Source organism: Rhincodon typus, chromosome 30 (assembly GCF_021869965.1).
Source record: "Rhincodon typus isolate 14 chromosome 30, sRhiTyp1.1, whole genome shotgun sequence".
In the NCBI taxonomy this organism is placed as follows: domain Eukaryota; kingdom Metazoa; phylum Chordata; class Chondrichthyes; order Orectolobiformes; family Rhincodontidae; genus Rhincodon; species Rhincodon typus.
This window is the reverse complement of record NC_063361.1, coordinates 31,424,395-31,437,978: the sequence shown is the minus strand read 5'-3', so window position 1 is coordinate 31,437,978 and position 13,584 is coordinate 31,424,395. Positions and strand designations below refer to the sequence as shown.

At 46.3% G+C, this 13,584-nt stretch overlaps 1 protein-coding gene across 2 annotated transcripts in view; it reads right to left on the bottom strand.

Annotated features, from left to right (window-relative positions):
- The window catches only part of LOC109935240 (plexin domain-containing protein 1-like), a 268,940-nt gene that overhangs the window by 125,439 nt on the left and 129,917 nt on the right, over positions 1-13,584 (bottom strand). For both annotated transcript variants that reach the window (XM_048614603.1, XM_048614604.1), the window contains exon 5: positions 4,851-4,973. In XM_048614603.1, coding sequence (XP_048470560.1) covers positions 4,851-4,973 — 123 coding nt within the window. The remainder of the gene's footprint in view (positions 1-4,850; positions 4,974-13,584) is intronic.

Here is a 13,584-nt window from a genome sequence, read left to right as displayed (position 1 = left end):
TTATTTTCTGAAGAAGGGTCTAGGCCCGAAACGTCAGCCTTCCTGCTCCTCTGATGCTGCTTGGCCTGCTGTGTTCATCCAGCTCTACACTTTGTTGTCTCAGATTCTCCAGCATCTGCAGTTCCTACTATCATTGAAGACAGGGAACTTGGAGTTGATTTTCAGATCAATCATAAAGTGCTCAATGATAGAACTGGCTTGAGAGGTTGAATGATCTGTGCTTGTTCTTACGTTTCAAAGTTCATGAGATTATTACAGCAAAATTTTTCCTTCGTAGTTTTTCATTTGGGAGATCTGAGTTGAAGAATTTAATTAATAAATTGGCATTTTCTCAATTTCCTTCCTCTCATCTGTCCATGAAGGGACACAACAAATAAAACTACAATGTATTAAATGACTGCCAATAGACAACAGCTCATTGTATAATGTTTACAATCAAGACAGGAATTTTGAAAATATAAAAGGATGATTATTTTTGCATTTGCATTTCTGCAGGGGGCAATGCCCCAGTCAGGAATCATTGAGAGGTTACATGAGAATTCCCAATTTGCCCTTGCCTCAGGCAATGTTCCATGCCAGATGTGCAAATTCCTAAAATTCCTGACCAAGCCGATGCAAATGGCCGTTGTTTGTTGCATTGATGCTAATCACATAGCATGGATATGTAGGCGTGGTAGGTTTGATTCCCTTATCTAAAGGACATTAGTGAACAAATTGGGTTTTGTGCTAGCGCTAACTAAAAGTGACCAGATTTATTGAGTCGGATATTGAGTGGCCACACAAGTGGATAGGGAGTATGGCATGCTTGCCTTTATTGGTCAGGGAATTGAGTAGAAGAGTCAGGCTGTCATGTTCAGTTTTATAAGGCTTTGGCTCGGCCACGCTTAGAGTTGGTTGCCTCACTACAGAAAGGATGTGGAGTCTTTGGAGAGGGAGCAGAAGAGGTTTACCAGGAAGCTGCCTAGATCACAGGATATGAGCTGTAAGGACAGGCTAGAAAAACACAGGTTGTTTTCTCTGAAGCGGCAAGGGCTGAGGGGGAGACTTGATAGAAGTCTATAAAATTATGAGATGCATAGATAGTGTTGATGGTCAGAATCTTTATCCCAGTGTTGAGATGCCTAATACTAGGGGGTGCGCAATTAAGGTGAGAGGGGAAAGTTCAAACGAGATGCGAGGGGCAATTTTTTTTACAGAGAGTGGAAGGAATCTGGAACGTGCTGCCAGGGGTGGTGGTGGGGGCAGATATGAAAAGGGCATTTTAGGGTCTTTTAGATAAGCACATGGATATGCAAGGAATGGAGGATATGGACTAAGGGAAAGCAGAATGGATCAGTTTAATTTGACATCATGTTCGACACAATATTGTGCCGTACTGTTTTATTTCTATTACATGTTAGAGGTTAAACTAATAGCATCTGGGATGTTGTTCCAAAACAACAGGCACTAAGCTCATATATGCTTTGTTTTTCCTTCATTTTTGACATGCTTGTACTTTCTCGTCACCGTCATGAAGACTGACTGAATTCCACATTCTCCCTCCTTCCCTCACCAAGAAGGGCTGAGGACAGTCATAGCAATCACCAATCACTGTCAGCAAACAACTGGTGTGTAGCAGTGAAGACAACCTGGGGTTTATGTGAGATAACAAGGTGTAGATCTGGATGAACACAGCAGGCCAAGCAACATCAGAGGAGCAGGAAAGCTGACGTTTCGGGTCTGGCCCCTCTTCAAGAAATCTGAAGAAGGGTCCAGACCCGAAACGTCAGCTTTCCTGCTCCTCTGATGTTGCTTGGCCTGCTGTATTCATCCAGCTCTACACCTTGTTGTCTCAGATTCTCCAGCATCGGCAGTTCCCACTATCTCTGGGATTATGTGGACCTGTTCCACAAGGACCATACAGAAACGTTGTTTATTCCCCAGACCCATGCTGGCACACATAATGGTCCAACTCATCGTGCCGATGTTTTTAAGCAACCAGTTCAGACATGTGAGGACATGCCTCTGGAGCAGTTGGGATTTGAACCTCCTAGCCCTGAGGTACGGATGCTACCACTGCACTACGTGGCCCCTCGAACACATTGTTCTGATGTCAAAATGAAGCTCCAGTATGACCAATGCATTCGTAGAATCCCTAGAGTGTGGAAGCAAGCCATTCAGCCCATCTAAGAGCATCCCACCCAAACCTAACCCCCAACCCTGTCCCTGTAACCCTGCATTTCCAATGGCTAGTCTACCTAAGCTGCACATTCCAGGACACCATCAGCAATTTAGCATGGCCAATCCACCTAACCTGCACGCCTTTGGACTACATTTCTAAATATCATTGTTTGTCACCATTTTCTCCATCTGCAGTGTTGGTAAACATTTTCATTCTCTCTGAGAGTCATTCATTTTGAACAGGAATACTGGCTAAATCTGGAAAACTCAGCAGTGATTCAATACCTGTCCATTCTGTCCCAAAGTCTCACAGCTTATTTCGTTCCTAAAATGTCACTTGGGACTAAAAGAAGGGGCTGCTGATTAGCACAGAGCAGTTTATTGAGGGAGAGGCACAACCACACACTAACAAAACAATCTCTTGTGTAGTTTGTAGACAAAATGGGTGAGGTTTAAGAGTAAAATGCAAATCTCACCAACACGTCTGGTTTCTCTTTTCCTGAATAAGTCTCCCTAGTCTAAAAGGAGACAGGATTACATCTCGCAAACTGTACTCAGACAATAGTTGCTCTGCCTTTCTCTCCAGTCAGGTCTAGAGTGTGGTAACCAGTTAAGGCTCAAGCAGTTGTTTCTACTGGATCCACAAAACACCAGACGGATGAGTGAGAGAGTGAGGCTATCTTGCTCTTTAGTCAACCATAACACATACAGAAATACAGACACAGAGAGATTTCACTGGGGTGGATTGTTCTGATCACAGACACAGTCCCGACATCACAGCTAGCAACAGCCAGGTGGAAAGTAAATTCCTATTTATAACTCGTGCTTTTGTTATGTTTCCAACCAAAAATAAAATTGCACATGAAACTCAAAACTTTACACCTATAGGCTTAGTAATGAATAATTCAAAACTGTTTTATGCTTGTCTTTCCTTCAGCTAATGCACTCAGTTTTCTAACCCTCTGCTCAACACAGTCCCATTTCTCAGTTACAATTGGGCAGTCCTACATCCCGATTCAAGTTTTGTACATCTCGCCAGATTCTTGACCCCAGTACTCTCCGTACATAATTCCCTCCCCAAACATTCATATGGATCATTTTTTAAAAGTTAATTTGTGGGATGTGAGCATTGCTGGCTGGGCCCAGAATTTATTGCCCATTTCTAGTTGCCCTTAAGAAGGTGGCGGTGAGCTGCCTTCTTGAACTGCTGCAGTCCTGTGCTGTAGGTAGACCCACAATGCCCTTAGGGAGGGAATTCCAGGATTTTGACCCAGCGACAGAGAAGGAATGGTGATATATTTCCAAGTCAGGATGGTGAGTGGCTTGGAGGGGAACTTGCAGCTGGTGGTGTTCCTATATATTTGCCATTCATGTCCTCCATGATGGAAATAGTCATAGGTTTGGAAGGTACTATCTAAGGGGCCTTGGTGAATTTCTGCAGTGCATCTTGTAGATCGTACACACTGCTGCTACTCAGCGTCGGTGGTGGAGGGAATGGATGCTTTTGAATGTGGTGCCAATCAAATCGGCTGCTTTTTCCTGGATGGTGTCAAGCTTCTTGTGTTTTGTTGGAGCTGTACCTGTTCAGGTAAGTGGAGACTATTCCACTGCAGTCCTAAATTGTAGCTTATAATTAGTGAACAGGTTTTGGGAAGTCAGGTGGTGAGTTATTTGGTGCAGTATTCGTAGCCTCTGGCCTGCTCTTGTAGCCACTGTGTTAATGTAGTGAGTCCAGTTGATTTTCCGGTCAATGATAACCCCCAGGATGTTGATAGCGGGGGATTCAGTGACTGTAACACCATTGAATATCAAGGCACGGTGATTAGATTGTCTCTTATTGGAGGTGGTTATTGCCTGTCATTTGTGTGGCATGAATGTTACTTGCCACTTATCAGCCCAAGCCTGGATATTGTCCAGATCTTGTTGCATTTGAACATGGACTGCTTCAGTATCTGAGGAGTCACGAATGGTGCTGAACATTGTGCAATCATAAACAAACATCCCCACTTCTGACCTTATGATGGAGTGAAGGTCATTGATAAAACAGCTGTAGATGGTTGGGTCTAAGACACCACCCTGAAGAACTCTTGCACAAATGTCCTGGAGTCAGATGACTAACCTCCAACAACCACAACTATCTTCCTTTGCATGACTTCAACCAGTGGAGAGTTTGCCCCCTGATACCCACTGATTCCAGTTTTGCTCCATTCGGTCGAATGCAGCCTTGATGTCAAGGGCTATCACTCTCGCCTCACCTCTGGAATTGAGCTCCTATGTCATATCATATCCTTGTCAGTGGTCTGCTCTGAAATACTGGATCTCAGTTAGTGGTGTTTCACTGTCCATAAATGCTAACCTCTTGACTGTTCCTCACATTTCCTCTCTTATCTTAGAATTTCTGTTCCTGGCAACTGTCTGGAATTTTACCAAAAGTTGTGTAGAAGTTGGGTTCGAACTGGATCCAGCCAGAATATAATAAGCTGCAGGATAAACATTAAGTGTCTAGACTGAAGAGAGAAGAATGAGCATTGGCTTGAGGCATGAGTGTTTGCCTGGAAAACTCTGGATGTGTGGCCAATCAATGAGGCTCAGAGAAGTAGAACAAAAATAAATCCTAATGTGCGCTCAGATCTGTGGCCATTAGATCCTGCACATCCCATACCGGTAATAAAGTGGTAATAAAAATCTACCATTATCGAAGTATCTGATGGTAGAATTCCTGGAGTAACTGGGATCGAAGTTTGCCATGAGTGGGGCTATGTACTGAGTTGCAGTCAGCATCCTGTGGATAACCTCCCCGGTGAATATAAAACCTGAAATAAAAAGAATGAGATACATTAGAGGCCATCGTAATTCCTGATGTTTCTCAGAGTCTTTACTTTGCGGGAGTTGGTTTGTTGAGGAAGGTGTGGGGTGACAGCAGCATAGAACAGATTTCACCTTCTCTGAGTGTCAATGTATACATTTCAAGCAGTTCTATTCTGGGACTGGATATTTTGCTTTTGCTTGTTCTCTATTTTCTGTTGCTTCCACTCTGCATCGTCCCTAAATAAGCCCAGGATAATGCTTCCCAGAAAATGCTAACACACTTTTGCAATTTTGGTTTACCCCCATTTCTGTGGATAGAGGAGGAAGTGTCAAATATTTATAGGACCATAGAGTCTTACAGCATGGAAACAGACCCTTCAGTCCAACCAGTCCATGCTGACCATAATCCCAAACCAAACTAGTTGCATCTGCCTGTGCTTGGCCCATATCCCTCCAAACATTTCTTATTCATGTACTTATCTAAATGTCTTTTAAATGTTGTAACTTTACCCTCATCCACCAATTTCTCTGGAATTTCATTCCACACACGAACCACTCCCTGTGTAAAAAAATTGCTTCTCAAGTCTTTTTTTAAATCTTTCTCCTTTTACCTTTAAAATATGCCCCCGGTCTTGAAATCCCCCACCCTAGGGAAAAGAGACCTGCCATTCACCTTATCCACACCCTTCATGATTTTTATAAACCTCTCAATGTCACCTCACAACTTCTTACACTCCAGTGAAAAAAGTCCCAGCTTTTTTTATTTTTTATATTTTATATCCGTGGGATATGGGAGTCACGGGAAAGACCAGCATCTGTTATCCATCCCTAATGCCGCTGAATGAAATACTTTCTTCAGTTGTTTCAGAGGCAGGTAAGAGTCAACTCATTCTTTTGGGTCTGGAGTCACATACCGACCAGATAAGGTAATGATGGCAGATTTCTCTCCCTCAAGCCCTGTCATGAACCAGATGGACTTGTGCAACAATTGACAATAGTTTCACGATTTCATTACAGAGATGAGTTTAAATTGTGTTTATTGGTTCCAAGTTCCATTCACGAAAGATGGTGCAGTTGTGGTAATGTGAACCTGTGTCTCCAGAACATTAATCGGGGCCTTTGGATGACTAGCACAGTGACATTACCAGTCATGGTCTAAGGATACAGGGTAGAAGATTTAGGACTGAGATGAGAAGAAATTTCTTCACCCAGAGAGTGGTAAGCCTATAGAATTTGTCACCACAGAAAGTAGTCAAGGCCAAAACATTGGTATGATATCAAGAAGGAATTTCATATTGCACATTGAGCTAAAGCATTCAATGGATATGGGAGATAAGCAGGAGGCTTTTAAATTGGATGATCAGCCATGATCATAATGAATGGCAGAGCAGGCTGGAAGGGCTGAATGGCCTAATCCTGCTCCTGTTTTCTATGTTTCTATGTAATTGCACCACCAACTCCCAGTTTATTCGGTGGATGTTCCATTGCACAGACTGCACGTAGTGAAGGTTCTGGACGAATGTGAACTGGGGAAGCCTAACAAGCAATGCTCGCAGACCAGAGCTGAGAGGGCATCAAGGTAAGTGAGGATGGGCAGCAGAGTCATATACTGGCTGGGTGAACTACTCATTTTAAATCATGCATCCCTCTTTAATGTGTGTCCCCAAGTGACAATAGGAAAGAAAGAAAGACTTGCAATTATACTGCGCTTCACAACCACTGGAGTGCTTTAGAACCAATGAAGTAATTCTTGAATTGTAGTCACTGCTGTAATGTAATGTAACCACAACAACCAATTTGCACACAGCAAGCTCCCAGAAGCAATATGATAATGATCAGTAATCTGTTTTATGGTGTTGACTGGGGGATAAATAATGATCCAGGACAACTTTGCTGCTCTCTTTCTAAACAGAGCCACGGGATCATTTGTCTCTCCCTCAATCAGGCAGTCGGGGAATCAGCTTAACATCTCTCTTCAGAGATGGCATTTCAGACTGGTACTATCTCAATGCTACACTAGGGGAGGCAGCGTGTTAATGTCACTGGGTTAGTAGTTCACAGGCCCAAATTAATGCTCTGGGGCTATGGGTTCAAATCCAATGATGGTGGATGATGAAATTTAAGTTCAATAAAATATGGAACTAAAAGCTAGTCGAATGACAACCTTGCAGCCATTGTAAATACCCACCTGGTTCTCTTGTGACCTTTAAGGAAGCAAATCTGCCATCCTTACCCAGTCTGCCTCGCAAGTGGCTCCAGACCATACAGTAATGTGGTTGGCTCTCAAATGCCCTCTGAAGTGGCTCAGCAAGCTACTCAGTTCAAGGGCATCTGCGATGGGCAATGAATGCCAGCCTTTTTAGTGATTCCCGTGTCCCATGAAAGAATAAAGAAATCTTCAATTCTGCACTCAAACCGCAGAATGGGGCTCGAACTTAGAAACTTGTGACTCAGAGGTGAGAGTGTCACTCACCGAGAACAGCAACTCTCATTGATTTTTACAGCACGACCAATCACTGCTTAATGCAGAACTGACAATGCCATGTAGTTTACATGAATAAGCCTGAAAGGTTAACAGGAATAGTCTACATTGAAATGTTGAAACATTTATGCATTCATACAGATGTAAATGTCTTTAATTGCAGAGCTCTAACCAATGTCATGGCCACAAAGTCCCTAAACCTGCCAACTTTTCATTCTTTTCAGAATACAGTTACTTTAAGATGAAACTATTTGCTAAATGGTCTCTGTTTTACATTTTGGTAAATGCGGCTGTATTACATCGAGTGCAGCATTTCAAAAAACCCTTCTCCAAATTAAATAATGGTTTGGGATTCCACCCAGCGAAAAGGGACTGACACACAGTTACTCTGGAATCAGCATTAATGTCCCCCATTTGTGGAGAGAGCACCACCTTTGGTGAGTTGCAGGTGAATCGGATTGGCTGGCAGCTCTGTAGACTCAGCAGCGCCTTGTTCAAGCAGTGGCCACAGCTGGGACTGCAGGCAGATTCCAAACAAGAGGACTACATGGACCTAGAATTTAAGGGAAGGCAGGGTAGCGTCCCAGAGGTCTCCAGAACAGAAAAAGGCCCTTCAGCCAATCTAGTCCACGTCAGTCACAAACAAGCACCAACTGTTCTAACCACTAATTCTAGCTTGCTTTCATTTTGAACTGATGCTGGTTGATCAGAGCCCAGCTTTCAGATCTCAGCAAGGGGGTTCAGAGAGGTGGGAGCTGAGTTTGAGATGCTGGCGGGGTCGATTACTGAAGGAGGGGCAATGACCTTAGCAGCGTAGCATCTACAATGGGCAAAGGAGGTAGGCCCAGTTCCCCTCCTACTAACCCCCTTACCCTTCCCCAGCACCCTGCAGACAGCAGCAGTGAAAGTTGTCTGTCTTTCCACGTTACCTGATGCTCATAATATAACAGAGTGAGGCCCTTAAATGGCTGCCAATTAACTGCATAAGGGCCTCAATGAGCCAAAGGGTGAATGGATTTTTAACACCACCCCCATCCATCACAATGTGGGAGAAAGATCAGAGGTGGGCAGTAGGCGGTGCGTAGGCCACACATTTGATTTTATGGGTCCCCCAAATCTAAAAATCTAGAAGAAAAGCTTTAACATTCAGCTCTACATCTTAACCACACTCCTATAGTGATTGGAGCGAGGTCAGCCAGGAGAATCCATAGAATATGAGTTCCCTGATTGGGGCTGTTAATCTGGTCCAATCAGATATGAACAGGAGTGTCAGGGGTTCTGCTCACTCTAGGAGCCAGCTCTGCACTAGCTGGTCAGGGTCACATATTATACACTACGTGTAAATATAAGGTGACTTGGTGACTGGATACCGGCCTTCGTGGAGTTATTTCAGCCACCAAGTGCATTAAAACCGTAACTCAGTGGTAAAAAAGCAATCTCCACAGTTTCATGCTCAATGCTATTTATAAGGATGATCCCTGCTTTGATGTTGGATCTGTGCTAGGTCATTTAGGCGTTATAATTATATTCAGTCTTCTTGAACTGAGGAGAGTCAAAGCAATCAGACTGGAATTCCTACTCCTGAGGACAATTCAGTGATTCCAAAATTTACATTCTTTTCTTTAATCTAGTGAAGCCATTACAGAGGGCAGTTAAGAATCAGCAACAATCTCAAGTCACATATGGGCCTGACTAGATAAAGATGGCAGAATTCCTTCCCAAAAGGATATTAGTGACCCAGATGGGTTTTTAGCAACATTCGATGACAGCTGTCACCAAAACAGCGACTATTTTTGTGTTCCAGATTTATTAATTGGATTTGAATTCCATCAGCTGTTATGATTGGGTCAATCTCCTGTTCCCAGAGAATTAATCTGGCCTAAGACATCGCCGCTAATCTATCATCCCCAAAGCTACTGCACTCAGACACTGATTGAGAGAATGTTCAGATTTGGCATTACATGTGTTACATTGGACAGTTTGCTCATGGTCAATAAGTAGGTTGACCTTTCCGCTTCCGAAGGTCTGGCACAGGCACAACTCAGCCCGACTGCCTGACACTGCATTGCTGGTGCCTTGAAAATGGAATCTGAACGTCGCATCAACGTTAAAACAGGAGGATAAGAATCTTCATGACTGTAAGTGATCAGTAAACCTTGTCTTAAGCACCACATCTTTGTTTTCAAGAAAACCAATTTCACACTTTAGGATGTCTCACTACAAACACGATGCTGACAAGTAAATCAGTGTTTGTGCACACAGCACAATGCTTCTGGTGGCAATTCTCCCAGTACGCAACACAGCAGGTATTCTCTGATATAGCAGGAACTGCAGATGCTGGAGAATCTGAGATAACAAGGTGTAGAGCTGGATGAACACAGCAGGCCAAGCAGCATCAGATGAGCAGGAAGGCTGACGTTTCGGGCCTAGACCCTTCTTCAGAAATGGGGGAGGGGGAGCGGGCTCTGAAATAAATAGAGAGGAGGGGAGCAGACATAGCAGGTAGATAGTGGAGCGGATAGGTGGAGAGAAGATGGATGGGTCAAGGAGGCAGGGATGAAGCTAGTAAAGGTGAGTGTAGGTAGGAAGTTGGGATGGGATTGGTCAGTGAGGAGGGAGGGGCGGGTAGGTGGGAGAGAAGACAGACAGGTCAATGAGGCGGGGATGAGAGGGGGTCTGGTCCTGGGATGAGGTCGGTGTGGGGAGATTTTGAAGCTAGTAAAGTCCACATTGAGACCGTTGGGTTGTAGGCTTCCAAGGCGCAATATGAGGTGCTGCTCCTCCAGTTTCCGGGTGGCATCATTGTGACACTGGAGGAGGCCCAGGATGGACACGTCATCCAGGGAGTGGGAGGGGGAGTTGAAGTGGTTTGCGACTGGAAGGTGTTATCGTTTGTCGCGAACCAAGCGTAGGTGTTCCACAAAGCCATCTCCGAGCCTCCGCTTGGTCTCCCCGATGTAGACCAGGCCACATCGGGAACAGCGGATACAATAGCCACATTAGCAGTGTGCAGGTGAAAATCTGTTTAATGTGGAAGGTTTTTTTGGGGCCTGGGATGGGGCTGAGGGGGGAGGTGTAGGGGCAGGTGTAGCACTTCCTGCGGTTGCAGGGATAGGTGCCCGGGGTGGTGGGGCTAGTGGGGAGTGTGGAGCAGACGAGGGAGTCATGGAGAGAGCAGTCCCTCCGGAAGGCAGATAAGGGTGAGAAGGGAAATATATCCTTCGTAGTGGGGTCAGATTGCAGGTGGCGGAGAATGATGCATTAAATCCGGAGGTTGGTGGAGTAATATGTGAGGACGAGGGGGATTCTGTTTTGGCTGTTATTACGGGGAGTGGGTGTGAGGGCTGAGGTGCTGGAAACGCAAAAGATGCGGTCGAGGGCATTTTCGACCACTGTGGTGGGGAAATTGCGGTCCTTGAAAGACAAGGAAATCTGGTAATCTGGGAGTGGAATGCCTCATCTTGGGAGCAGATGCGGCGGAGGTGAAGGAATTGGGAATAGAGGATCGCATTCTTGCAGGAAGATGGGTGAGAAGAGGTGTTAGTCCAGGTAGCTATGGGAGTCAGTGGACTTGAAATAGATATCAGTTTCGAGGTGGTCACCAGAGATGGAGACAGAGAGGTCCAGGAAAGATAGAGAGGTATTGGAGATGGTCCAGGTGAAGTTAAGATTGGGGTGGAAGATGGTAGGAAAGTGGATGAACTGTTCGAGCTCCTCGTGGGAGCATGAGGCGGCGCCGATACAGTCATTGATGTAACGGAGGAAGAGGTGCGGGTTGGGGCCACTGTAACTATGGAAGAGGGATTGTTCCACGTATCCTACAAAGAGGCAGGCATATCTTGGGCACATGCGGGTACCCATGACCACCCCCTTTGTCTGTAGGAAGTGGGAGGAGTTGAAGGAGAAGTTAAGGGTAAGGATGAGTTCAGTTAGGCAGATAAAGGTGTTGGTGGAGGGGGACTGGTTGGGCCTGTGGGAGAGGAAGAAGCAGAGGGCTTTTATCCGCTTAGCCAAACTCGTCCTCACCCTCAACAACTTTCCTTCAACTCCTTCCACTTCATACAGACAAAGGGGGTGGCCATAGGTACCCGCATGTGCCCAAGCTATGCCTGCCTCTTTGTAGGATACGTAGAACAATCCCTCTTCCTTAGTTACACTGGCCCCATTCCCCACCTCTTCCACCGTTACATCAATGACTGTATCGGCACCGCCTCATGCTCCCTCAAGGAGCTCGAACAGTTCATCCACTTTACTACCATCTTCCACTCCAACCTTAAGTTCACCTGGACCATCTCCGATACCTCTCTCTCCTTCCTGATCCTCTCTGTCTCCATCTCTGGTGACCACCTAGAAACTGATATCTATTTCAAGCCCACCGACTCCCACAGCTACCTAGACTACATCTCCTGTCACCCACCTTCCTGCAAGAATGCGATCACCTCCTCCCAATTCCTCTGCATCTGCTTCCAAAACTCCCGAACTTCCCAGATGCCCTCATATTTTAAGGAACGCAACATCCCCCCCACCTCAGTGGTCAAAAACGCCCTCGACCACATCTCTTGCGTTTCCCGCACTTCATCCCTCACACCCCTCCCCACAATAAAAACAGAGACAGAATTCCCCTTGTCCTCACGTATCACCCCATTAACCCCCGGATTCAACCCATCATTCTCCGCCACTTCCACAACCTGCAATCTGACCCCACTACGAAGGACATTTTTCCCTCCCCACCCTTACCTGCCTTCCAGAGGGACCGCTCTCTCCGTGACTCCCTCATCCGCTCCACACTCCCCACTAGCCCGACCACCCCCAGTACCTTTCCTCACAGGATGTGCTACACCTACCTCCTCACCTCCATCCCAGGCCCAAAAAATATCCGTCCACATTAAACAGATGTTCACCTGCACATCCGCTATTGAATCCGCCGTTCCTGATGTGGCCTGGTCTACATCGGGGAGACCAAGTGGAGGCTCGGAGACGGCTTTGTGGAACACCTACGCTCGGTTCGCGACAAACGACAACACCTTCCAGTTGCGAACCACTTCAACTCCCCCTCCCGCTCCCTGGACGACATGTCCATCCTGGGCCTCCTCCAGTGTCACAATGATGGTACCCGGAAACTGGAGGAACAGCACCTCATATTGCGCCTTGGAAGCCTACAACCCAATGGTCTCCAATGTGGACTTTACTAGCTTCAAAATCTCCCCACACCGGCCTCATTCCAAGGCCAGCCCCCTCTCATCCCCGCCTCATTGACCTGTCTGTCTTCTCTCCCACCTACCCGCCCCTCCCACCTCACTAACCAATCCCATCCCAACTTCCTACCTACACTCACCTTTACTAGCGTCATCCTCGCCTCCTTGACCCATCCATCTTCTCTCCACCTATCCGCTCCACTATCCACCTGCTATCACCGCTCCCCCCCTCTCCATTTATTTCAGAGCCCCCTTCCGCTCCCCCATTTCTGAAGAAGGGCCCCAACCCAAAACATTAGCTTTCCTGCTCCTCTGATGCTGCTTGGCCTGCTGTGTTCATCCAGCTCTACACCTTGTTATCTCCAAGGTTCCATTCCAGTTCAGAATGCGGGGCTGTGGGAGAGCCAGGGGGAGAATGCAGGGCTGTGGACAACCAGTTTTCTGTTGGGAGAGTGTAAGGACACCTCAAGATAAAGGGCCAGTTTCAAAAAGAAAGCACTAAAATAAGAGAGGCCTTAGCTTCTGGAAATCAATGTGGCAGGGGGTGTCCCATTTCCACAGTGGCCCATCCTCAGGCTCCAGCTGAGGGTTGGGGAAGTAACATGAGCTGCACTGGTACCTGCTCTCTCCTTCACCCTGATGGCTGGCAAGGGGAATCCCCAGCCAGTAGCACCATGTCCTCAGCAGGGGCACAGTGTGGGCTTGGCAGCTCCCTTCTGGAAGATGGCAGGACATCATAAAGGTGCCCCCGTGGCAAAATAATTGCCTTTAATTGGTTACCCACCATGGCCTGAGCCCCAGTTTAAGCAACTTGCTCAGAGGTGTGGTAATACCACACTGACCCCAGGGAGGGGTTTGTTGAACTACATACCCTCCAACTCTAACACAGCCTCTGTGAGGTGGATAAGATTGCCCCTTGCAGGGCAGCTTCAAGCAAGA